Consider the following 27,719-nt stretch of genomic DNA (forward strand, 5'->3'; position numbering starts at 1 on the left):
ATACCAAGGAAAACTTTAATTGCATTACAATTTACAACAAACATGATTGTAAAAGTTCACAGGCAGCAAAGTAGAAAAGGACATGTTTCAATATGATTACAATGTAAAAAATACATTGTCTCCAGAGGTGAAAACACCGTGAATTGTTAGTTGGAACTCCGACAATATATACAGTACATTTGAGCAACAAGCAGGTAAGATGCACTCTTTTCCTGTACTCAATCTGGTGAAGTTCATACAAAGTGTTTAACCTTAATACAAAAATAGGTGTATTTATCTTCTTCCAGAGAGTCATGACAGTAAGCGCACCATATGGAGGGGCAGTGCTATGGCTCTTTCAATTAGTCTTCCCTTGATTCATCACATTCTTTCCAATACGGTTAAGAAGGTGAGGAGAAATGATGCGGGGAAAGATTAATTGAGATTGAGCCTGTGTTCTGACTGAGGTGCTACTGGGCCTGGAGCCTTCGCCTTGTCGTCTGGTCCACCAGTTTGTGGTAGTCATTCAGCTTGTCCTGCAGTTTGTTGTATATCTGAGAGGACACAGTCATAAGAAGCATGGTGATGCGTGTTAACATTTAAAACTGATCAAGTCAGGTTGGATGTCAGCATTGGTTGTCAAACCGCTTTAAAAACAGTATTTTAAATGGACTTACACTTGCGTTAGTCTGGGTCTCGTTGAGCGCCTGAAGGAGCTGGTCGATGGAAGTGTATGGGAGCCACACCAATGATGCTGTAGCAGAGAGGGGCCTCTGTAACACACAATGAACATCTCAGAGAAACACAAGGACAAACATTTAGCTTTAATCTTATCAAATCCCTATTACATTTTAGAGATGAAATGAAATCTGGAGATGAGAATCAAGTTAACTCAAATGGGTAAAACAACTACAGTCATTGCAAGTGATTTTTGCTGTAATGTGGGGTCCCCCCCAAAAAGTGAATTAAGGAACTCAATCCGGCTTTCAATTTGCATTAGTAGAATGCACAAGGTGCAGTTACAAAGTTGGGTAGTGCATCAGTTTCTCATGTCAGTCATTGCATACCTAAGAGCTATTTATAACTTGTCTGAAATGTCCAGGGGGTTGCGGGATGTTCCCCAATGCTGGAAGGGGGCCAGAGTGAAAAAGTTTTGGGAACCCCTGCTGTAATGTACCTCAATGCCGAAGTACTGGTGTCCCTTCCCCAGGAGAGCGTCTACGTACTCCAACACCAGCTCAGCTGCTGCCTCCAGCAGGTCAAAGTTCAGGTAGAGCCGTAACAACGCTGCAGCGTCCACGCCCTGAGCAAACAGGCTTATGTTACAATACAGGGGAGCAAATGCAACTAGAAAATATATATATTTACAGGCTCTAATTATTTTCAGAAAATGTCTTGCATCATCTCAAACGGCACAGCGTCGCATTTAGTGCAATATTAGCACAAATACTGCGATCTCTCACCTTGTAGGTATTGACCATCCAGTCGGGCAGCGGTACGCCGTGTGACAGCAGCTTGTTGATGACACAGCGATGGTGCTGAGCATTCTGTGTAGGGTGCTTCTCCAGGTAGGAGGCCAGCAGGCGCCACGCCTCATCTGTCGCACTGTGGAGGGAAAGTACTAGTAGTATTAATTATTTTTTCACTCGCACGATTTCACTTCAGCTAAATTGGTCAATTTGATCTTTTTATGATGAACTGTTTAATATTCTCAACAGCACCAGTGGAATTACCAACCAATTTGTACTATGAAGTGGTCAAATTTAAAACAACCAACCTTGACTCTTTGGTTGTGACGATGGTAGACAACTGATTGGCAGCCAGCCAATTCCAGGCTTCATTCTGACTCTCCTCTCCACCGTACTGTAACTTTATACACCTAAAAAAAAGAGTGTATTTTTGTATACATAAAAAAAAGAAGCTAGCATCACACCACTATGAACCAACAGGAATAAAACCCCTATATGTGCATGTGAGTTCAGACAAGGCACAACTGCTTACTTTGTCGTGATCACTACAGACTAAATACAGAGCATTGGGATAGCATTCAGACCCCTTGACTTTCTCCACATTTGGTTACGTTACAGCCTTATTCTAAAATTGATTAAATTACATGTTTCCCCCATCAATCTCCACACAATACCCCATAATGACAAAGAGAAACTGTTACATTTTTGCAATGTATTAATAAAAAAAAGCTTATTTACATACAGTATAAGTCAAAAGTTGACACCTAGTCATTCCAGGGTTTTTCTTATTTATACTACATTGCAGAAAAATAGGTAAGACAACAAAACTATGAAATAACTTGGCATTCTCTCAACCAGCTTCATGATGTAGTCACCTGGAATGCATTTCAATTAAATTAGGTGTGCCTTGTTAATGGGTTCAGTTGTGCTGTGACAAGGTAGGGGTGGTATACAGAAGATAGTCCTATTTGGTAAAAGACCAAGTCCATATTATGACAAGAACAGCTCAAATAAGCAAAGAGAAACAGTCCATCATTACTTTAAGAGATGAAGGTCAGTCAATCAGGGAAATTTCAAGAACTTTGAAAGCTTAAGTGCAATTGCAAAAACCATCCACCACCATGATGACTGGCGCACATGAGGACCGCCACAGGAAAGGTTAGACCCAGAGTTACCTCCGCTGCAGAGGATAAGTTCATTAGAGTTTACTGCACCTCCGATTGTAGCCCAAATAAATACTTCAGAGTTCAAGTTAGACACATCGCAACATCAACTGTTCAGAGAAGACTGTGTTGCTACAAAGAAACCACTACTAAAGGACACCAATAAGAAGAGACTTGCTTGGGTCAAGAAACGAGAGGACATTAGACTCTGGGAAATCTATTCCTTTGGTCTGATGAGCCCGAATTAGATTTTTGATTCTAACCGCTGTGTCTTTGTGTGACGCAGAGTAGGTGAACGGATGATCTCTGCATGTGTGGTTCCCACTGTGAAGCATGGAGGAGGAAGTGTGATGGTGCTTTGATGGTGACACTGATTTATTTAGAATTCAAGACACACTTGACCAGCATGGCTACCACAGCATTCTGCAGCGACACGCCATCCCATCTGGTTTGCGCTTAGTGGGACTATCATTTGTTTTTCAACAGGACAATGACCCAACACACCTCCAGGCTGTGTAAGGGCTATTTGACCAAGAAGGAGAGTGATGAAGTGCTACAACAGATGACCTGGCCTCCACAATTGGGTTGAGGTTGGGTGATTAAGATGGTTGGGATAAGTTTGATCACAGAGTTAAGGAAAAGCAGCCGACAAGTGCTCAGCATATGTGGGAATGCAAAGAGTGTGCAAAGCTGTCAAGGCAAAGGGTGGCTAAAATATATTTAGATTTGTTTAACATTTTTGGGCACTACATGATTCCATGCGTGTTATTTCATAGTTGTGATGTCTTCACTATTATTCTTAAAATGTAGAAAATAGTAAAAATAAAGAAAAACCATTGAATGAGTAGGTGTCCAAACTTTTGACTGGTACTGTAAGTATTCAGACCCTTTGCTATGAGACTCGAAATTGAGCTCAGGTGCATCCTGTTTCCATTGATCCTCCTTGAGCTGTTTCTATAACTTGGAGTTCACCTGTGGTAAATTCAATTGATTGGACATGATTTGGAAAAGCACACACCTGTCTACATGAAGTTTCCACAGTTGACAGTGCATGTCAGAGCAAAAACCAAGCCATAAGGTTGAAGGAATTATCCGTAGAGCACCGAGACAGGATTGTGTCGAGGCACATACCTGGGGAAGGGTACCAAAAAATGTCTGCAGCTTTGAAGGTCCCCAAGAACACAGTGGCCTCCATCATTCTTAAATGGAAGACGTTTGGAACCACCAAGACTCTACCTAGAGCTGGCTGCCTGGCCAAATTGAGCAATCGGGGGAGAAGGGCCTTGGTCAGGAAGGTGACCAATAACCTGATGTTCACTGACAGAGCTCCAGAGTGGAGATGGGAGAACCTTCCAGAAGGACGACCATCTCTGCAGCACTCCACCAATCAGGCCTTTATGGTAGTGGCCAGGTGGAAGCCACTCCTCAGTAAAAAGGCACATGACAGCCAGCTTGGAGTTTGCCAAAAGGCACCTAAAGGACTCTCAGACCATGAGAAACAAGGTTCTCTGGTCTGATGAAACCAAGATTGAACTCTTTGGACTGAAAGCCAAGCGTCACGTCTGGAGGAAAACTGGCACAATCCCTACGGTGAAGCATCGTGGAAGCAGCATCAAGCTGTGGGGATGTTTTTCAGCGACAGGGACTGGGAGACTAGTCAGGATCGAGGCAAAGATGAACGGAGCAAAGTAGAGAGATCCTTGATGAAAACCTGCTCCAGAGCACTCAGGACCTCAGACTGGGGTGAAGGTTCACCTTCCAACAGGACAACGACCCTAAGCACATAGGCAAGACAAAACAAAAGTGGTTTCAGGACAAGTCTCAATGTCCTTGAGAGCCCTAACTTGAACCCGATCGAACATCTCTGGAGAGACCTGAAAATAGCTGTGACGTTCCCCATCCAACCTGAGAGCGCTTGAGAGGACCTGTAGAGCAGAATGGAAGAAACTCCTCAAATACAGGTGTGCCAAGCTTGTGGCGTCATACCCAAGATGACTCGAGGCTGCAATTGCTGCCAAATGTGCTTCAACAAAGTACTGAGTAAAGGGTCTGAATACTTACGTAAATGGAATGTATTTTTTTATCAATTTAAAAAACACTTTCTAGAAACCCGTTTTTGCTTTGGCATAATGGTGTAGTGTGTGTGCACATTGATGAGGGGGGGAAAACTATTTAAATCAAAGGCTGTGACGTAACAAAATGCGGAAAAAGTCAAGGGGTACTTTCAGAATGCACTGTACAGTCATGGCCAAAAGTTTTGAGAATGACAAATATTAATTTTCACAAAGTCTGCTGCCTCAGTTTGTGATGGCAAATTGCATATACTCCAGAATGTTATGAAGAGTAATCAGATGAAATGCAATTAATTGCAAAGTCCCTCTTTGCCATGCAAATGAACTGAATCCCCCCCAAAAATTGCACTCCATTTCAGCTCTGCCACAAAAGGACCAGCTGACATGTCAGTGATTCTCTTGTTAACACAGGTGTGAGTGTTGACGAGGACAAGGCTGGAGATCACTCCGTCATGCTGATTGAGCTCAAATAACAGACTGGAAGCTTCAAAAGGAGGATGGTGCTTGGAATCATTGTTCTTCCTATGTCAACCATGGTTACCTGCAAGGAAACACGTGCCGTCATCATTGCTTTTCCCAAAAATGGCTTCACAGGCAAGGATATTGCTGCCAGTAAGATTGCACCTAAATCAACCATTTATCGGATCATCAAGAACTTCAAGGAGAGCGGTTCAATTGTTGTGAAGAAGGCTTCAGAGCGCCCAAGAAAGTCCAGCAAGCGCCAGGACCGTCTCCTAAAGTTGATTCAGCTGTGGGATCAGGGCACCACCAGTACAGAGCTTGCTCAGGAATGGCAGCAGGCAGGTGTGAGTGCATCTGCACGCACAGTGAGGCGAAGACATTTGGAGGATGGCCTGGTGTCAAGAAGGGCAGCAAAGAAGCCACTTCTCTCCAGGAAAAACATCAGGGACAGACTGATATTCTGCAAAAGGTACAGGGATAGGACTGCTGAGGACTGGGGTAAAGTCATTTTCGCTGATGAATCCCCTTTCCGATTGTTTGGGGCATCCGGAAAAAAGCTTATCCGGAGAAGACAAGGTGAGCGCTGCCATCAGTCCTGTGTCATGCCAACAGTAAAGCATCCTGAGACCATTCATGTGTGGGGTTGCTTCTCAGCCAAGGGAGTGGGCTCACTCACAATTTTGCCTAAGAACACAGCCATGAATAAAGAATGGTACCAACACATCCTCCGAGAGCAACTTCTCCCAACCATCCAGGAACAGTTTGGTGATGAACAATGCCTTTTCCAGCATGATGGAGCACCTTGCCATAAGGCAAAAGTGATAGCTAAGTGGCTCGGGGAACAAAACATCGATATTTTGGATCCATGACCAGGAAACTCCCCAGACCTTAATCCCATTGAGAATTTGTGGTCAATCCTCAAGAGGCGGGTGGACAAACAAAAACCCACAAATTCTGACAAACTCCAAGAATTGATTATGCAAGAATGGGCTGCCATCAGTCAGGATGTGGCCCAGAAGTTAATTGACAGCATGCCAGGGCGGATTGCAGAGGTCTTGAAAAAGAAGGGTCAACACTGCAAATATTGACTCTTTGCATCAACTTCATGTAATTGTCAATAAAAGCCTTTGACACTTATGAAATGCTTGAAATTATACTTCAGTATTCCATAGTAACATCTTACAAAAATATCTAAAGACACTGAAGCAGCAAACTGACACAAATATCAATTTCCAAATTCTCAAAACCTTTGACCACAACTGTACATGCATAACTAGGGCATTTACGTAAATCACGCAATGTCAACGAGAGATATGCGTATGAATTCAAGTCACTCCGTAGAGTTCAGACTGCCCTAACGAAGCTAGCAACTTACTTGAAGGCGAGCCCCTCGAAGATGGGCGTGAGGGACAGTTTGAAGGTCTGGCATAGTGAGAGGGCACAGTCAAACAGTCCTGTTTGAACCAGCAGGGACACCATCTCTACTGCAGAGGCACTGCCTGCAACACCACACAGTACTCTATTAGATTTCTGGCATTAGATTGGGGGAAATTGTGAAGAGATTAGTTGCCCTACAGGAATAAATGATCATTTAAAAGAAGTGCCAAAGGCTACAGTTAATTGACTATAGCATACATTTCACCTTGGCATGGATCCCTTCATACATTTGAAGGAATATTGTGTCAGTGTTGTACCTGCGATGGCAGCGGACGGCGGGTGGTGCTGAGCCAAGTTGAGGCGGCTACGGGCCAGGGTGTACTCCTTCTGAAGGTCCTTCAGCTCCAGGATGTCTATCTGACCACTCACTGCAGACACACAGATCAATCGACTTCAGAACCAACATCACTTCACTGTCATACACATTTCACAACCCAACAAATAGTAGCACAAAGACGCAGAACAGCTACGGCTCTCGTATCTAGTCTCACCTGGACCAGTAGCAAACTCTCCGTCGTAGTTCCTCTTCGGTGACGCGCCAGGCCTCTCATACACCGCGCCAGAGGACGGCTGTACGATCCAGGCGTAGTCAGGTCTGATGAGTCGTAGACAGTTGAGGGAGGCCAGGTAACAGTTAACCTGTTTCTGGAGACCTAGCTGGGTCCTCACCTCCCTGCCCAGACGCATGCCGTACTCAAACATCACTGTACCCGCTAGAAGAGAGAACACAGTTATATAAACGCACCATACAGAGAGAGGGACAAACACAAACTGGACGGCGATTAAAAATATCACCCTTTTCAAACAGCTACTAGCATTAAGTCCCAGGCTCCTCTTACCTTTCCTGTAGTTATGTCTGTTGATGTGGAAGGCGTAGAGCAGCTCGTAGTAGTTGTGAGACATCAGGTCCACTGCTCTGGCTCTGGACTCAATGATGCTGACCACCTGCAGCCAGAGGAGGACACAAGGGAAGGGTCAAACACTGATCTAATACAATTATCTAGTGTGTCCATAATGGGCTCTAACCAAATGTAAAGAGAAAGTGTGTGTGTACCTCGTCGTGCAGGTTGACGTAGGAGAACTGGACCAGGTCCTGAAGTTGAGAGCGTTCACAAAGAACCACCACCAGCTGACGCAGACAGTCCAACTGCCTGCTTGAGTCAGGGTTCTGTGTGAGGGCTTCGTAGGCTTGGCTGTTGTGTCCCAGGTCCAGGTGGTGCTTGAAGATGCGGGTCCACAGGGCAGCCTGACTCCTGGGGTCGTTGACGGCCTCCGTTATGGCCAGAGTGGATAGATGAATGACCAGCTCTGGTAGACCAACATCCTCCAGTAACCGCAACACCTAACACACACACACACACACAATTAAACCTGCACACATATCCACATTGTGTTTCAAAGAAGGCGTTCCAATCCATAGTATTTTTGTCACGATACCAGAATTTTGACTTCGATACCGAGGCAAAAAAAAGCCATATCAGCTTTGAAATCAGCATATTATGCATTATGGTTTGCATATTACCACAAACAAAGTACTATGGGTAGTGAATAGATTTTCACTTGAGCTGCATTTAGCTGCAAACTAGCAAGGAAAGTTAAACCTACAAAAGCTGGAAGCTTCCGGCATCTTCTTGAATTGTAAAGTGTTCTAGCTTGTATGGACATTGTTAATTACTGTTAACAAAACAATTGCAACATTTCTACATGCCGTGTTGTATTATTAGTAGTGTGTTAATTTCTGTGCAGCATGAGCAGAGAGCTCACGTGATGCAGCCCAGACTCCCAGTGCAGGCTAAGTGGAGATCTAACATGATGCAGCCCAGACTCCCAGTGCAAGCTAAGTGGAGATCTAACATGATGCAGCCCAGACTCCCAGTGCAGGCTAAGTGGAGATCTAACATGATGCAGCCCAGACTCCCAGTGCAAGCTAAGTGGAGATCTAACATGATGCAGCCCAGACTCCCAGTGCAGGCTAAGTGGAGATCTAACATGATGCAGCCCAGACTCCCAGTGCAGGCTAAGTGGAGATCTAACATGATGCAGCCCAGACTCCCAGTGCAGGCTAAGTGGAGATCTAACATGATGCAGCCCAGACTCCCAGTGCAGGCTAAGTGGAGATCTAACATGATGCAGCCCAGACTCCCAGTGCAGGCTAAGTGGAGATCTAACATGATGCAGCCCAGACTCCCAGTGCAGGCTAAGTGGAGATCTAACATGATGCAGCCCAGACTCCCAGTGCAAGCTAAGTGGAGATCTAACATGATGCAGCCCAGACTCCCAGTGCAGGCTAAGTGGAGATCTAACATGATGCAGCCCAGACTCCCAGTGCAGGCTAAGTGGAGATCTAACATGATGCAGCCCAGACTCCCAGTGCAGGCTAAGTGGAGATCTAACATGATGCAGCCCAGACTCCCAGTGCAGGCTAAGTGGAGATCTAACATGATGCAGCCCAGACTCCCAGTGCAGGCTAAGTGGAGATCTAACATGATGCAGCCCAGACTCCCAGTGCAGGCTAAGTGGAGATCTAACATGATGCAGCCCAGACTCCCAGTGCAAGCTAAGTGGAGATCTAACATGATGCAGCCCAGACTCCCAGTGCAGGCTAAGTGGAGATCTAACATGATGCAGCCCAGACTCCCAGTGCAGGCTAAGTGGAGATCTAACATGATGCAGCCCAGACTCCCAGTGCAGGCTAAGTGGAGATCTAACATGATGCAGCCCAGACTCCCAGTGCAAGCTAAGTGGGGATCTAACATGATGCAGCCCAGACTCCCAGTGCAGGCTAAGTGGAGATCTAACATGATGCAGCCCAGACTCCCAGTGCAGGCTAAGTGGAGATCTAACATGATGCAGCCCAGACTCCCAGTGCAGGCTAAGTGGAGATCTAACATGATGCAGCCCAGACTCCCAGTGCAGGCTAAGTGGAGATCTAACATGATGCAGCCCAGACTCCCAGTGCAGGCTAAGTGGAGATCTAACATGATGCAGCCCAGACTCCCAGTGCAAGCTAAGTGGAGATCTAACATGATGCAGCCCAGACTCCCAGTGCAAGCTAAGTGGAGATCTAACATGATGCAGCCCAGACTCCCAGTGCAGGCTAAGTGGAGATCTAACATGATGCAGCCCAGACTCCCAGTGCAAGCTAAGTGGAGATCTAACATGATGCAGCCCAGACTCCCAGTGCAAGCTAAGTGGAGATCTAACATGATGCAGCCCAGACTCCCAGTGCAGGCTAAGTGGAGATCTAACATGATGCAGCCCAGACTCCCAGTGCAAGCTAAGTGGAGATCTAACATGATGCAGCCCAGACTCCCAGTGCAAGCTAAGTGGAGATCTAACATGATGCAGCCCAGACTCCCAGTGCAAGCTAAGTGGAGATCTAACATGATGCAGCCCAGACTCCCAGTGCAGGCTAAGTGGAGATCTAACATGATGCAGCCCAGACTCCCAGTGCAGGCTAAGTGGAGATCTAACATGATGCAGCCCAGACTCCCAGTGCAAGCTAAGTGGGGCAGGCACAATGCGCTCGCGCTATAAGGGGGAAAATCACTGATACAGACTTGATCCATGACACATTTGACAGAAGTACCAAAAGTACTAGTGCCAAACCGTTTTTTTAATGTTCCAGTATCGAAAAAGTACCAAAGTCTCAGTATACCGTGCAACACTAATCCATAGTAACCTTGTTGTAGTACTGTAGTCTTGAGGCGCCTGTGACCTCCTCCTCCTCAGCTCCTGTCAATCTCAGCAGAAACTCCTCCTTCTCCACCTCTGTCGCTGCCTCCTGAAAACACTGCAGTGCCTGGTGAAACAAGATGACAGGACAGGGGGTATATTATTATTATTTTTTAAACACAGCTACAAACATGATTGCGATTAGAACACAACAGATACAGTAAGCACTGATGCTACAGGTCGAAAAGCAGAGGATACAGTTACAGCCACTGCCCTTAGTACAGAAACAAAGTTATTTCAGATTGGTATGCTCAAATGCACTAAAAGAAAGAAAAAAACAGAAATACACACCTTCTGTCCCTCTCCATTGGCCAGGTAACACTGGCCCAGCATGAAGCGGCAGGAGCCCACGTTCACCTGACACCAGGGCCCAATGAGACGCACATACTCCTGGAGAGATAGAGAGAGCGTGAGAACGGATTCCATTTCAAATGCATTTGTAGGATTTTCATTCAAATCTGCTTTGAGCTTCAATCAATTACATACATCTTTATTGTTCCAATTGGGAAATTGGTTAGGCAGTCAGGGGAGAAAAAAACAACAACCTAACATAACTACACCGAACAAAAATATAACCGCAACATGTAAACTGTTGGTTCCATGTTTCATGAGCTGAAATAAAAGTTCCCAGACATTTTTCATACGCACAAAAAGCTTATTTCTCTAAAATTTTGTGCAAAAATGTTTACATCCGTCAGTGAGCATTTCTCCTTTGCCAAGATAATCCATCAGCCTAACAAGAAGCTGATTAAACAGCATGATCATTACACCTTCTGTTGGGGACAATAAAAGGCCAACTAAAATGTGCAGCTGTCACACAACAATGCCACAGATGTCTCAAGTTGAGGGAGCGTGCAATTGGCATTCTGACTGCAGGAATGTGCACCAGAGCTGTTGCCAGATAATTGAATGGTAATTTCTCTACCACAAGCTGCCTCCAACATCATTTAGAGAATTTGGCAGTAAGTCCAACCGGCCTCACAACATGTAACCACGCCAGCCCAGGACCTCCACATCCGGGCTTCTTCATCTGTGGGATCGTCGGAGATCAGTCACCCGGACAGCTGATGAAACGGTGGGTTTGCACAACCGAAGAATTTCTGCACAAACTTTCAGAAACTGTCTAAAGGAAGCTCATCTGCATGCTCGTCGTCCTCAACAGGGTCATGACCGGATTGCAGTTTGGCTGCAATTTGGTGCACTGGCACGCTGGAGAAGTCTTTCCGGATGAATCCCAGTTTCAAATGTACCGGGCAGACAGCGTGCATGGCGTTGTGTGGGGAAATTGAAAATGTCACCGTTCTTCCATGGTCTGCATACTCACTAGACATGTCACCCACTGAGCATGTTTGGGATGGTGGATCAACGTGTACGACAGCGTGTTCCAGTACCTGCCAATATCCAGCAACTTCGCACAGCCATTGAAGTGGATTGGGACAACATTAAACAGGCCACAATTAACAGCCTGATCAACAATGCGAAGAGATGTGTCGTACTGCATTAGGCAAATGGTGGTCACAACAGACGCTCATCTGTATTCCCAGTGAAATCCATTGATTAGGGCCTAGAACATTTAATTGACTAATGTCCTTAGATGAACTGTAAAATCTTTGAAATTGTTGTTGCGTTTATATTTTTGTTCAGTATATTATGTGAGGGTCGTTGAGTCTGTGGGAAGTTTTTCACCTGCAGTTGTGTGTACTGGCAGTTGCCCATCAGACATTCAGGGAACTGGAAGCCTGGATTGTTAGGCCAACTAGAGAGAGTGTGTTAAGGGACAACATCTTCATAAATATACAGTACACCTCATCGCAACTCTCAGAGGTTAATAATCAAAACTTGCCTAAAGCATATCAATCTTAGCCTAGCGTACGCTAATGCCTGTGAAATAGAAGAAACACCTAGCATAAAGCAGTCCAACGCCAGTCTAGCTGCGTTTGAGGATAAGAACAGCTTCGCCTGAAGCATATAGCGACGCTAGAGCTAGCCTAGCGGTGTGTGTGTGTGAGGATACAGTTGCTGAGCCAGCAGGGTGACCACGCTGGAGACCATTTGGGGCCAGTGGAGTAGGGCTGTGCTCTGCTGCTGGGAGTAGATCTGGGTGATGATGGCCTTCCGCGCTACGCTCTGGTAGAACAGCTCCACCACCGTCTGAGGGCTCAACACTAAGGGGGGGGTGGAAAGGATTTAGTACGTGTTTGAGATCGACTACGTTGCGGTCAGACTTTTGATAACTACTCATTATGTGATCAAGGATGAGTGATTTCGTGCCTCGCTGTGATCCCCTCAAACACACCTGATCTGTTGCTGGCCAGGGCTGGAGAATCAGACAGCTCTAAGACTGACAGGTGCTGCAGGTTGGCATCTCTGGAGAAGAAAAATCAAGTAACATTTTAGTTTCTCTGAGGAACCCGAAAACTACAATCTGGCCCTCATATACGCTGACGGTAGTGTCTGTATAGCATGGGTGTGTGTGTGTGTACGTACATGATGTCGAGGGGCACGGCAGTGGCCAGGCTCTGGCTGATGTGTTTGAGGAGATAGTAGGAGGAGAGCAGGTGAGAGGAGCGGGGGATCAGGTCCTGTTGTAGCTGGAGCAGCTGATCCCCTCCAGCCAGGAACACCTGGAAAACACACACACGTTTTAAGTCAAAGGAGTAGCTTGAGATGTGAATGGCTGAAAGTGGGTATGGTACGAGTCCAAACGTCAAGAAATACTATAACACGTGTTTACATGCTGGAGTATGTACGATTGGGCACAGTGTGTGTGTGCGTACATTGTCTCCGAGGCGTAGGTAGAGCTGCTGCAGTATGAGTAGGTCCCTACAGAACAGGACTCTGGTCATGGCCATCTGGCAGACAGCCTGACAGATAACAGCCACCGCCACACTGCTGCCATACAGTTGGGACAGACTGATACGCACCGACAGGCCTGCTGGGACACGCACAAGCGAGACACACGTAAAAAACAAAAAACACACACACAAGTTTACACTTCAACCAGTCCAATTATTTTCATTTAGAAGTCTGACCTCAGTTTGAACACAGACTAAGCTCAAACAAGATTCAGCTTAAGTTTCTACTCAAATAACAATAGAAACAAAACGTAAGGGTCGATAAAACAGACATCGCATAGCATTATCTAGGGCTAATCTGTGTTGAGATATTAGCGTTGGTAGGTCTAAGATTATCTAGGAGTTTACCTGTGGTGAGAGGTCCCTCTCCTCCTGGCTCGGAGTCCGTCTCCAGGTCCATCTCTCTGATCAGTGCAGCCATGGCCGACACCGGGTTACGGATGTCCTGCAGCTTGTTCTGAATGTCCTCTATCACATTCTCACTACGATGGGAATGAAAGATGCACAATGGTCACACAACACAACAATGCCTAAATGTGTAGGACCCATAGGAGGTCAAGAAGGTTTGTTGGTTGAAATTCAATTCATGAGAATTGAAGACTGAAAAATGGCCAATGAGAATGTCAATTCATTGACTTTCAAATGTACCTCCATAAACGGTACATAGGCATTTTGGGAAAAAAAGTCAACTGTTGACGTGTGTGTTTTGTACTGACTTGTCATTGGCCAGTAGGTTCTCCAGCACCATCTCCGCAGCCCTCTCAGGTGACTGTAAATGTTCCAGGGCCTTCTCCATCTCATAGGCCATGTCCCCCGGCACTGCGTCACTCACCAGCCTCAGACACTGCACCAGCTGCATCACGTCACGACCAACTTCTGGGTCTGGTCATAGGGAAACATGGTAAAAGGGGAAACCGGGGTCAGTGGGGAGCACAGACGAGCCAAAACATAACTAAACAGAAAGGGAAAGGATGAGTCTAGGGAGGCGTTACAGAACCAAAATGTCTACCTTACAACAAACAAAACCAACTTGGTACTTTGGCCAAAATGGCTACTTTAAATACAGTTGACAAAAATAAACCCAGTGAGTAAAGTGGGTAAAGAGCCCTCTGGATCTAAAATGACAGGAATGAGAGAACCAGTGAGTCCCAACGCGATACTGCATAATATGCAAGGGCTTGCAAATTTGACCAATCACTGCACATTAGAGGTCGACCGATTCTGATTTTTGGAAGACCAAAAAAAGCAGATAACGATTAAAATCAGCCATATATATATATATAATGACAATTACAACAATACTGAATGAACACTTATTTTAACTTAATATAATACATAAATAAAAATCTATTTAGTCTTAGATAAATAATGAAACATGTTCAATTTGATTTAAATAATGCAAAAACACAGTGTTGGAGAAGAAAGTAAAATTGCAATATGTGCCATGTAAAAAAGCTAACGTTTAAGTTCCATGCTCAGACCATATGAAAGCTGGTGGTTCATTTTAACATGAGTCTTTAATATTCCCAGTTAAGAAGTTTTAGGTTGTAGTTATTATAGGAATTATAGGACCATTTCTCTCTATACCATTTGTATATCATATACCTTTGACTATTGGATGTACTTATAGGCACTATAGAATTGCCAGCCTAATCTCGGGAGTTGATAGGCTTGAAGTCATAAACAGCGCTGTGCTTCAAGCATTGCGAAGAGCTGCTGGCAAACGCAGGAAAGTGCTGTTTGAATGAATGCTTACGAGCCTGCTGCTGCCTACCACCGCTCAGTCAGACTGCTCTATCAAATCATAGACTTAATTATAATATAATAAAAACACAGAAATACGGGCATTAGGTCATTAATATGGTCAAATCCGGAAACTATAATTTCGAAAACAAAACGTTTATTCTTTCAGTGAAATACGGAACCGTTACGTATTTTATCTAACGGGTGGCATCCCTAAGTTGAAATATTGCTGTTACGTTGCACAACCTTCAATGTTATGTCATGATTATGTACAATTCTGGCAAATTAATTACAGTCTTTGTTAGGAAGAAATGGTTTTCCCACAGTTTGCAACGAGCCAGGCGGCCCAAAATGCTGCGTATACCCTGACTCTGCTTGCACAGAACGCAAGAGAAGTGACACAATTTCCCTAGTTAATATTGCCTGCTAACATGAATTTCTTTTAACTAAATATGCAGGTTTAAAAAATATATACTTGTGTATTGATTTTAAGAAAGGCATTGATGTTTATGGTTAGGTACATTGGTGCAACGACAGTGCTTTTTTCACGAATGCGCTTGTTAAATCATCACCGTTTGGCGAAGTAGGCTGTGATTCGATGATAAAGTAACAGGCACCGATATTGATTATTTTCAACGCAGGACAAGCTAGTTAAACTAGTAATATCATCAACCATGTGTAGTTAACTAGTGATTATGTTAAGATTGATTGTTTTTATAAGATAAGTTTAATGCTAGCTAGCAACTTACCTTGGCTCCTTGCTGCACTCGCATAACAGGTCAGCCTGCCATGCAGTCTCCTCGTGGAGTGCAATGTAATCGGCGTCCAAAAATCCAGATTATTGATTGTTATGAAAACTTGAAATCTCCCCTAATTAAATCGGTCGACCTCTACTGCACATAAGTCAAATCACAATAATATCACATAAAACTGACCCATCACCGCAGTACAAAAAGAGGGCTTGCAATTTCAACCAATCACTGCACATTTGCCGCATAATAGTGTTCAAAAAAGCACAGTCAAACCTTTTCCCTCAGTCAGCATTATTTTTGCGACAAACTGGACAAAACCAACACAGATCGCCATGCAAAATGTCAGAATTGCCGCAGTCAAATCAAGCATTTCACCCGCAAATATCACAAACAAATCCCGTGAAATCCTGGAGGGACTGACCAGTAGCGGACAGTAAAAGGGTTTGGAGAAATGTCTTTACCTTCACTGACGGGCGTATCCTCTGAGAACAGGTACTCGTCAAAGGACAGGTACAGGTGGTCCACAGCAAAGCAGGGCAGCAGGAATGACACAAAGCCCTTGAATAAACACAGTCATTCGCTGATTGACAAAAATCCAGGAAAGAAATCCAGAAATACTTTTAATAGAAACTGGGTCCCATTAGTCCTTTTTGGGATAGACGGTCCTGAAGAAACTATGCACAAAACATTAAATAAACAGACATGTATAAGAGAGTTGTGTGTGTTTAAGACATGGAGCTGTATCTGTGTGTGCCTCTCCTTCCCGTACCTTCTTGAGCAAACAGACCATGTGTGTGTGTGGGTTGAGCAGTAGGCCGAGCGGAGTGGCCAGAGCCTCCTGATACTGCAGACAGCAGGCGTAGAATTTAGACCAGAACTCCACTTGCAGCTGCCTGTACTCCTCCTGGCTAAACTCAAACTCTGTCACACTGCTCTGCAGCTACATCAGGGGAGAGGGGAATACATATTGGAAACACAGCAGAAACCAGTCTTTTTTTCTTTTTTTTTTCTTAAGTCGGTAGAAGGGAGGAAAAGGGGAGAGCGAGAGAGAATAAGCAAAGAGCTGGTCTAGCTTACCTCGTTCTCCACAGCCACTGTGACTTCTTTCTTGAGGGTCTCCCAGGGGAGGTCAGCGATTCGCTCTGTGCCTCTCCTGTAAATCTGTAAGGCTTTGACTATAGCAGAGGCAGTGAATCTCAGGGGGGAGAATAGCATGTCCAGGTAGGTCTCCTGTCATAACACAAGGACAAATTAACTCGATTATAAAATGTAGCGTTATTCTTGTGGCGAGGCCCAATAGTGACAATATGGAAAAAGAGGATACTTGTTCGGGAGAGTTGATCAATTGTAGGGACGTGGATCTCCCCTTTCAAGATGATTCAAATCTAGTAACATGGGCTCCGATGAGATATGCTTTAGTTTGAAACAATTCGGTTTGTTTAGAGGATCGAATCAATGCAATTCAGTTCGCTGCATAAACACATTCATTTTCCCTTCTAAATTAAAATCTGTTGCTGATGGAGCTCCTGAGCTGGGCCTCTCTGAACTAACTTCTCTCCTTCTATGTGTGTTTGTGTAAATTATGTCCATGGTGTACGTAAAGGGAAAAGGGGATAACCTAGTCAGTTGTACGACAATGCATTCAACTGAAATGTGTCTTCGGCATTTAACCCTCTGAACCAGAGGTGCGGGGGGCTGCTATAATCGACATCCACGTCTTCGGCGCCCGGGGAACAGTGGGTTAACTGCCTTGCTCAGGGGGCTCCCGCGTCTGCGATGCAGTGCGGCTCACGAAAGTGATTAGAGCCGTTATGACATCATCAACTTTCCCCTATACATCTAAAAAATGGACAGGGGACTGTTAACTTCTTTGGGACAGGGGGGCAGTATTGAGTAGCTTGGATAAAAAGGTGCCCAGAGTAAACTGCCTGCTACTCTGTCCTAAAAGCTAGAATATGCATATAATTAGTGGATTTGGATAGAAAACACTCTGAAGTTTCTAAAACTGTTTGATTGATGTCTGAGTATAACAGAACTCATATGGCAGGCAAAAACCTGAGAAAAAAATCAAACCAGAAAGTGGGAAATCTGAGGTTTGTAGTTTTTCAACTCTTTGCCTATCCAAGATACAGTGGATATTGGGTCATATTGTACTTCCTAAGGCTTCCACTAGATGTCAACAGTCTTTAGAACATTGTTTGATGCTTCTACTGTGAAGGAGGGGGGAATGGGAGCTGAATGAGTCAGAGGTCTGCCAGAGTGGCATGAGCTGGTCACGCGCGTTCACGTGAGCGGTAGCTTGCGTTCCATCGCAATTCTACAGACAAAGGAATTCTCCGGTTGGAACATTATTGAAGATTTATGATAAAAACATCCTAAAGATTGATTCTATACTTAGTTTGACATGTTTCTACGGACTGTAATATGACTGTCTGAACTTTCGCCTAGACCTGCCCGCGCGTCGTCAGTTTGGATTGTGTACTAAACGCTCGAACAAAAATGAGGTATTTGGACATAAATGATGGACTTTATCAAACAAATCAAACATTTGTGGAACTGGGATTCCTGGGAGTGCATTCTGATGAAGCTCATCAAAGGTAAGTGAATATTTATAATGCTATTTCTGACTTTGTTGACTCCACAACATGGCAGATATCTGTATGGCTTGTTTGGGCTCTGAGCGCTATACTCAGATTATTGCATGGTGTGCTTTTTTGGTAAAGCTTTTTTGAAATCTGACAGTGGTTGCATTAAGGAGAAGTTAATCTAAAGTTCCATGCATAACACTTGTATTTTCATCAACGTTTATGATGAGTATTTATGTAAATTGACATGGCTCTCTGCAAAATCACCGGATGTTTTGCAAGCAAAACATTACTGAACGTAACGCGCCAATGTAAACTGAGATTGTTGGATATAAATATTAACTTTATCGAACAAAACATACATGTATTGTGTAACATGAAGTCCTATGAGTGTCATCTGATGAAGATCATCAAAGGTTAGTGATTCATTTTATCTCTAATTCTGCTTTTTGTGACTCCTCTCTTTGGCTGGAGAAATGGCTGGATTCACAACAAGTGTAGCTTTAATTTGGTGTATTGCATGTGTGATTTCATGAAAGTTGACTTTTTATAGTAATTTATTTGAATTTGGCGCTCTGCATTTTCACTGGATGTTGGCCACATATCCCAGAGAGGTTAAAACCTGAAATCCACGTCCGTTTGCGATATTACAACAAAGAAGTTACTGCAAACAAACAGTTTTTTCCCCTCTGACATCATTGCACACGCGATAGAAGAGCACAATACGTACTGTAATGATGATTATTATTTTTTGACCATGTTGAGCAACGCTCCTCAACAAAAACAATAACGGCGGTGTGGCGGCCAGTGGCGCCGTTTTCTCCTAAAGCAAAACCACCAAAACTATTATTGACGGTGAACCTGAACAATCAAAATAAAATCCTAACGGATCAGCAGTTAGCACTTCATGAGAGTCGTCTCCAGTAGCTTACTTTTATTCCTGTAAAACGATGCATTCAGAACAATAACCCAGCAAATTTGATTGGTTATCACTAAACTCATAAAAGCCAATATTGCGCAAGTCATTTTTACAAGCAGTTGAGTGCTGAAGGTGCCGCGAAGATATGCGAGATCAGGAAGAGAGGTCTTTGGTCAGCGGACGAAGCTGCGCAAGGCATGCAGTTCGACACGGCTACTGATATTGCCTGGGGTTGTTTGGCACGCAAAATGACTAGTAGAGCAATGACTGTCAACGCAGTTACATGCTTAGTTCCACACTGAAGGACAGGGCGCACCAGTTGTGAAAGGAATCTTCGGAAGGTAGAAAGAAAGTAATATGAGATTTTTTTTTATTCAACCGGCAATTCGTAACGTCTTAAATCGATTTTCTGACCAATGCATGCTGCATTTGGATCCGTTTGGGGTCCCGCAGACAGATGCACTCATCTTAAACATTTGAACCGGGGACCGATGCATATTGGTAAATCGTTACACCCCTAATAAATTGCAATGATGTGGATAGAGGGCAAAGTCATAATGTTTTTTAATTAAAAAAAAAGAAGTAAATTCTGATTAATCAGCTCAAATCACAATTGAAATCAGCAGTGAATGATGTGGTGTTGTCTTACCCTGGGGTCCTGGTCTGCTCCGATGTGGACCTCCTCCTCGGGGGCAGGCTGCACAAAAACCTGGTTCCACTGACCTGCCGTGGAACTGAGACATATCATAAAGGAAGTTAGATAGAAAAAAATATTAAAATAAAATAGGAGTGTGAAATGACCACACATTATTTGGGGCATTCTTCAAGGTGTCGGAAACGTTCCACAGGGATGTTGGTCCATGGTGACAATGGCATCACACAGTTGCTGCAGATTGGACGGCGGTACATTCATGCTGTGAACAGTCCGTTCCATCTCATCCCGAAGATGCTCTATTGGGTTGAGGTCTAGGGACTGCGTAGGGCACTCAAGTAAACTGAACTCACTGTCATGTTCCAGGTCATGTTTTTCCACTCCTCTGTTGTCCAGTTTTGGTGATCGCGTGCCCACTGGAGCGCCTTCTTGTTTTTAGCTGAATGGAGTGTAAATCCGGCGTGGTCGTCTGCTGCAATAGCCCATCGGTGACAAGGATTGACGAGTTGTGCATTCTGAGATGCCCTTCTACACGCTGTTGTACGGCTCCATCATTTGTCTGTTTGTGACCTGCCTGTTAGCTTGCATGATTCTTGCCATTCTCCTTCGACCTCTCATCAACAAGCTGTTTTCGCCCACAGGACTGCTGCTGAATGGATGTTTTTTTGTTTGTCACACCATTCTCAGTCAACCCTAAACAGGGTTGTGTGTGAAAAGCCCACGAGTGGGTGGACGTTTCTGAGATGCTGGATCTGGCGCGCCAGGCACTGACGATCATACCGCACCCAAAGTCTCTTAGGTCACTCGCTTTGCTCGTCGAATGCTGCGATGCCGGTCTGCCTGCATTATATAAACAAGCCACGTGACTCCCTGTCTGTAGGTGCGACCCGGGCGGCAGGTAGCCTAGTGGTAAGAGCATTGGACTAGTAGCCGAAAGGTTGCTAGATCGAATCCCCGAGCTAACAAGGTAAAAATCTGTCGTTCCGCCCCTGAACAAGGCAGTTAACCCACTGTTCCTAGGCCGTCATTGTAAATAAGAATTTGTTCTTAACTGACTTGCCTAGTTAAATAAAGGTAAAATAAAAATACATTTTCGTGAACGGGGTGGTGTACCTAGAAAACTGGCTGTTGAGTGTATAAGCATAAGAGTCCATTACACTATCCAAAGGATAATCTAAGTGTAATACTCACTGTTCAAAGTTGATGTATTTCACCACGGTCTGGTTGGTATCGTCCAGCCACAGGCCCCAGATGTCCGTGGAGGTCAGAGCAAAGTCGACCAGTGTCTCCTGAACACATTAATACAGGAGATCAGTCAGCAGTCAAAACAGTCCATTACTGATGAGATTTTCCTTTAAAATATTATCCTACCTACACACATTACACATACTACACATCAGCTAAAAAAAAATCTGTCTCACACTAACAGAGTCAACCCGCCTCCCTTCACGTACCTGTGTGGCGAAAAGCGAGGAGATGTGGTCCAGGCTGTAGCGGTTGTTGTCCGTTGCCACCAGCTGCAGAACAGTGAACTGTCCCCTGGAAGGTACGGCCAGGTATACGGCCAGACACAGCCCCGTAGAGGGGGAGAAGGCTAGCCGCAGCCGATGGCCCTGCCCTGGGGAACCCTTCACGCCACGGCACGCTGGCATGTACTCCAACATGTCAGTCTCCATCAGACACACCTGGTCCTGTAGGAGGGAGGGAGGGGGGAGGAGGGACATCATGTTAGCAAAAGCTTTTTTTTTTTAAGGTATCAATTAGGCCTACTTTTACATTCAAAATGAAAAAGTAAGCTTAACATCCTTCCTCTAAAGGACATTTCTTGGCAAAACACACAGGTATGCCTCTGAACTGCTGCTAATGCAGACTGACCACAGTATTTCTACAGGACTGACCCTATAGGACCACATGCGTAGTTTATGGTCCTGACACAGAGCGAAGATGAAGGTGTCGTCCTCCAGTTCCCTTACTGCCAGACTCAGGGCCAAGTCCCCAGGACTCTGTTCACCTCTGGATGGGACACAGGAGCATAGGGAGGGTTACACACACAAACAATAGAACCAGTGTTGCTTTACACAATGGGGCTATAGCACAGACCCAGACTCAACCTATTCATGGACAACATGATTTCTAACCTGATTGCAGTTGGCATCCAGCCAGCGAGTCTCTGCATTACAGAGCTCCTCTTCAGCTCCAGAATGGTCACGCTACCCTGTGTGTCATGTGGGGGCAGTGTGATGACCAGGATGCCCCCAGCAGGTGATGCCAGGGCATAGTGGGCCTCTCCCTGGTGGCTGAGCCAGGCTGTTGAGGCGGTGGAGCCTGCTGTCTGGCCTACGGGGCTGGGGATCGCCGCGCTGTGGGCTGGGTCCTGAAGACTCAGCTTCCCCACGTCTGTGAAGATAGACTGCATCTGGAGCTCTGTCACCAGCTCCTGTAGAAGAGAGGCGAGGAAGGAGAAAGCATATTTGTATACAAATCTAATTTTATTTGTCACATGCTTCAATGAACAGGTGTAGACTAACTGGGAAATGCTCACTTACAGGCCCTTTCCACCAATGCAGAGAGAAAAATAGAAAGATCATAACACGAGGAATAAATACACAATGAGTAATGACAACTTAGCTATTTACACAGGGCACCAGTACCGAATCGATGTGCAGGGGTACGAGGTCATTGAGATATACATGTACATACAGGTAGGGGTAAAGTGACTAGGCAACAGGATAGATATAATAAGCAGTAGCAACAGTGTATGTGATGAGTCAAGAACTAGTGCAAAGGGGATCCATGCAGATATGGGTAGCTATTTGGTTAACTATTTAGCTGTTCAGGGTCCTGTTGGTTCCAGACTTGGTGCATTGGTACCGCTTGCCGTGCTTGGCAACTTGGGTTGCTGGAGTCTATTTTTAGGGCCTTCCTCTGAGACCGCCTGGTATAGAGGTCCAGGGTGGCAGAGAGCTCGGCCCCAGTGATGTACTCTGTAGCGCCTTGCGGTCTGATGCCAAGCAGTAGCCATACCAGGCGGTGATGCAACCTGTTAGGATGCTCTTGATGGTTTAGCTGTAGAACTTAGAGTATCCAAGGGCCCATGCCAAACCTTTTCAGCCTCCTGAGGGTGAAGAGGCGTTGTCGTGCCTTCTTTACGACTGTGTTGGTGTGTGTGGATCATGTTAATTCCTTAGTGATGTGGACACAGAGGAACTTGAAGCTCTTGACCCACTCCACCCCTGTCGATGTGGATGGGGGGGGGGGGGGGGGGGTGCTCGGCCCTCCATTTCCTGTAGTCCACGATCAGCTCCTTTGTCTCGCCGATGTTGAGGAAAAGGTTGTTGTCCTGGGCTGGCACCACACTACCAGGTCACTAACCTCCTCCCTATAAGCCATCTCATTGTCCCCGAGGGGCCCCTGTGTAGAGGCTCAGCGTGGCGGATGTGTTGTCGTTGCCTACACTCACCAGGAAGTCCAAGATCCAGTTGCAGAGGGAGTTTCTCTGTCCCAGGGTCCTGAGCTTAGAGAGTACTATGGTGTTGAACGAATGAACAACATTCTCACATAGGTGTTCCTCTTATCCAGGTGGGAGAGGGAAGTGTGGAGTGCAAGAGAGATTGCATCATATGTGGACCTGTTGGGGCGGTATGCGAATTGAGTGGGTACAGGGCGTCTGGGATGATGTGTTGTGAGCCATGACCAGCCTTCCAAACCATTTCATGGCTAAAGATGTGGGTGCTATGGGGAGGTAGTCATTTACAGGTTACCTTGGCGTTCTTGGGTACAGGGACCGCTGATGTCTGCTTAAACTAGTGTTGCACAGGATACCGAAACTTCGGTACTTTTCGATGCTAGAACATGAAAAACAGTTTGGTCGTCGAATTTGTACTTCTGTCAAATGTGCCTCACGGATCAAGTGTATCAGCGCAGCCAATGCCCCACTTATAGCACACCGTGCCTGCTCCACTTAGCCTGCACACGGAGTCTGGGCTGCATCATTTTACCTCCCCTCATGCTGCACAGAAGTTAACACACTTGAATAATGGGACACAGCATGTAGATTTTTTTTTACTGTTCTCAAAACAATGTCCATACAGGCGAAAACACTTTACAATACAACAAGATACTGGTAGCTTCCAGCTTTGCAGTCAAACTTCGCTTGCTAGCTTACAGCTGAAGCCAACATCAATTCACTACCCCTAGTACATTGTTTGGGATAATATGCCAACCATAATGCAAAACATGCTGATTTCAAAGCTGATTGCCACCAAAACTTTATTAAATTCACTTCAATATCAGTCTCTCTCACCTCTCCCAAAGATGATCTATTGCCTCAGCAAACTGACTGAATAGGGCTCCGACAGGCTGCCCGTCTTGCCTCGTGATTGACGTTATTACTGGTTAAAGAGACAGCATGCACTTTTATAAAATAAAGCTACTTCTATGCAAATGTTGTTGCTCAGTACAATGAAATAAGTCCCAAATGGATTACAGATTTTCATGGGGCTACGGATGTCAGCCAAAACAAGCTCAGTAACTCAATGCACATGCACTCACCTGTATTGTGAATAGGCCAAGGCTACATCTTGATTTACCCGTTTTATCAAGAGATTCACCACTCAAATTACCATTATGTTATGTAGTTCGGGTAAAACTAAGTCAACTGTATTGTATGATTGCACAATGATTGCATACATGGCTGTGTGAAAATGTTTTACATCAAATTATAATGTAACGATATTAAACTCAAAAGATTCCCAATGATTGAACAGCGCAGTAGCTGAGTTTATCCGTCTGAACCAAGTGCAATTCTGTGACTTTGGCTAATATGCCCTTTTTTTAACTGTGGTATCGTTTTGGTATTGAGTAAAGTGATTGTACTAAGTATTGTGATACTAAACCTGGTATTGAAGTAAAAATGCTGGTATTGTGACAACCCTACACTTATTTTGTAGGAATTACAGACAGGGTCAGGTTGAAAATGTCAGGGAAGACACTTGGCAGATGATCAGCGCGTGATCTGAGTACATGTCAGGGTATTCAGTCTGGCCCCGAAGCCTTGTGAATGTTAATCTGTTTAAAGGTCTTACTCACATCGGTTACGGAGAGCAAGATCACAGTTGTCTGGAACAGCTGGTGCTCTCATGCATGGTTCAGTGTTGCTTGCCTCAAAGCGAGCATAGAAGGCATTTAGCATGTCTGGTAGGCTTGCGTCACTGGGCAGCACGTGGCTGGGTTTCCCTTTGTAATCTATGATAGATTGAAAGCCCTGCCACAGCCAATGAGCGTCAGAGCCAGCATAGTAGGATTTGATCTTAGTCTTGTATTAACGCTTTATTGTTTAATGGCTCGCCGGAGGTTGTAGCGGGATTTTTTTTTTTAAGCATCTGGATTAATGCCCCTATCCTTGATAGAGGCAGCTCTAGCCATTAGCTCAGTGCGGTTGTTGCCTGTAATCCATGGCTTCTGGTTGGGATATGTACGTACTGTCATTGTGGGAATGTTGTCGTCGATGAACTTATTAATGAAGCCGGTGACCGATGTGGTAAACTCCTCAATGTTATCAGATGAATCCCTGAACATATTCCAGTCTGTGCTAACGAAACATTCCTGATCAGATTTGCCATAAGGCGAGGGAGACTCTTATATGCATTTCTGTGTGTGGAGTGAAGGTGATCAAGAGTTGTCACCTCTAGTTGCACAGGTGACATGTTGGTAAAAATTTGGTAAAACAGATTTCAGTTTCCCCACATTAAAATCACAGGCCACGAGAAGCACCGCCTCTGGATGTGCATTTTCTTGTTTGCTTACAATGCAGTGGGTTGAGGGAGTGCCTAAGATTGTGCTGCGCTGTCAACCAAATAAAAATGTTTCTCAAATTATTTTCCCAACTCCACCCCTGGTTCGGACATACTTTTCATGCATTTTGGTTTAGAAATGTTCTATATATAAAAATAAAAAAAATTTTAAAAAGAGGGACTTACGCTGCGGTACATGCGTGTGGGGTGTGGCAGCACCAGCCGGTGCACGGTCTGATTGGTGACAATGAGGATGATGACATTGTTGAGGGTCTCTTGGATGTGTACACCTCCAGGCAGCAGGGGGCAGTGTGTGATCTTGAGTTTAACAGCATTGTTCAGTAGGTTGGTGTCCAGAGACTGCTCCACCAGTTGAACTGTGTCCCCAGAGGTGGACCTGGAGAGAGGACATAGATGAGACAGCATGCCAATTCCAATTAAGGCCTCAGGAAGCTGTGTGTGTTAAACATGTCAAATTAAATCGGCATTGACACATAACTAGCCTGGGTCAGTGCCAGCTGCATCGTGTGGCTTCTCAGTCTGGAAACTGTGTGATAGAACCTGTGTCACGTACAGTGGTCCTCCAAGACTAGTCTAGGACAGAGTCTGGCAAGAGAACACAGTCTGGCTATAGATTTAAAATCAACGCTGGTATGTTGTCAAAGAACAAAAAACAGAAGAAGTATATGATAAGAACATTCAGACGACAAAAAAACCCCACCAACATAAAGTGCGTGACCCGCAAAAACACCTTCAATGCGCCTTGGCAAAGATTTTACAAGTGTCTGGAATTCTATTGGAGGAATGCGACACCATTATAACATAATTTGGCCGTTTTGTTATTGGTGGTGGAAAACGCTGTCTCAGGCACCGCTCCAGAATCTCCAATAACTGTTCAATTGGGTTGAGATCTGGAGACAGACACATACATCCTTTAAGCACACTTTACTCCTTTGAGACCACTCTCAAAGTCACAGATCTCTTCTTCTAGCCATGGCAGCCCCCCCAAAAATGGCATTTAAAAAAAAATAAATGACGGGATGTTAACTGCTTAATTAACTCAGGAACCACACCTGTGTGGAAACTTTCAATATACTTTGGATCCCTAATTTACTCAAATGTTAGCTTTATTTTGGCAGTTACCTACATGCATACATAGCACAACTCACCAGTGTATGCATCTGTTGCTAGTGATGGACAGGAGTTTTCCACTCTCCTCATAATGAAAGCCTCCTGCGCTGTCTGGGTATTTTACACCGCCAGGAAGAGCATTCAGACCTGTTGAGAAACCATACATGACATCTGGTCAGTTCCAATAGAATGTTGCATAGTGGCTTTGCTTGTTGACAGTCTCAAACTGTTTTGGTCTGACAAGGACAGGTGGTTAAACAACTTGCTAGGTTTGTTGGGACTGTGCCAGAGTCCAGACTGACCAACAACTTAATGTGACCAATAACTACGGTTGCTAATGTTAACTCATTCATTGACCGCTATCAAAAAAGCATAAATCGATACATATCCTATACGAATACATGTCAATATAAAACCAATAGTTTAACATTGCCTTCCAGAATCTGGAAGCCATCGCCACAGTATGCTGTAAAACGAGCAGACCGTGGTCAAAAGCGGTTGGCTAGCTAGCTAACGGTAGCTAACAACCTGCTTATGTTATGCACGAGGATACTGATCATTGAAAATCATTTCGGCGTACGGTGTAGATAAGCGAGGTATCTAGCTATAAATTGGGGTTGTGGTGCTCGGGAGCAACAAAATACACCTGCAGAGAACACAGTTATCTTGCTTGCTAGCTTATTAGCACAGACCACACGCCAGCTCCATGGATGTCAGTAGCTAACGTTAGCTAACTAACCAACCCATTGAGCTAGCGCGTAAGCGGCCCTAATGGTGAGTCACTCACGACCTCACTACAGCGTGTCACAAAAACCTTTCATATCAGTAAATAGAAAGCGGAACAATATTTTAATATTCATAAAGTTTTACCGAGGTTTACAGTTATCTCCCGGAATCTTGGTAGGGTTTCCCTCTCAAATCCACATATCTCTATAAAACTCCTTTCCAAGGCCACCGCCATCTTCACCGCATT

At 44.9% G+C, this 27,719-nt stretch overlaps 1 protein-coding gene across 2 annotated transcripts; it reads right to left on the bottom strand.

Annotated features, from left to right (window-relative positions):
* LOC120054151 (nuclear pore complex protein Nup160-like) lies at positions 1–27,719 on the bottom strand. 2 transcript variants are annotated; one of them, XM_039001581.1, is made up of 30 exons: positions 27,617–27,719; positions 26,785–26,893; positions 25,802–26,012; positions 21,962–22,260; positions 21,722–21,836; positions 21,278–21,514; positions 21,015–21,112; positions 19,821–19,905; positions 16,745–16,897; positions 16,437–16,607; positions 16,129–16,225; positions 13,889–14,054; positions 13,521–13,654; positions 13,095–13,249; positions 12,805–12,941; positions 12,614–12,684; positions 12,332–12,482; positions 12,004–12,073; positions 10,609–10,707; positions 10,265–10,384; positions 7,637–7,924; positions 7,422–7,527; positions 7,074–7,295; positions 6,840–6,950; positions 6,521–6,644; positions 1,757–1,858; positions 1,443–1,584; positions 1,157–1,282; positions 657–752; positions 1–533 (listed from the first exon to the last, which is right to left on the bottom strand). In XM_039001581.1, exons 1-30 carry the CDS (start codon positions 27,705–27,707, stop codon positions 450–452), a joined length of 4,170 nt encoding a protein of 1,389 aa, XP_038857509.1. In that variant the 5' UTR covers positions 27,708–27,719; the 3' UTR covers positions 1–449. The 2 variants fall into 2 exon arrangements, with proteins under 2 accessions (XP_038857509.1, XP_038857508.1); XM_039001580.1 differs by having other exon boundaries at positions 13,095–13,252.

This window comes from Salvelinus namaycush, chromosome 9, assembly GCF_016432855.1.
Source record: "Salvelinus namaycush isolate Seneca chromosome 9, SaNama_1.0, whole genome shotgun sequence".
NCBI classification, from domain to species: domain Eukaryota; kingdom Metazoa; phylum Chordata; class Actinopteri; order Salmoniformes; family Salmonidae; genus Salvelinus; species Salvelinus namaycush.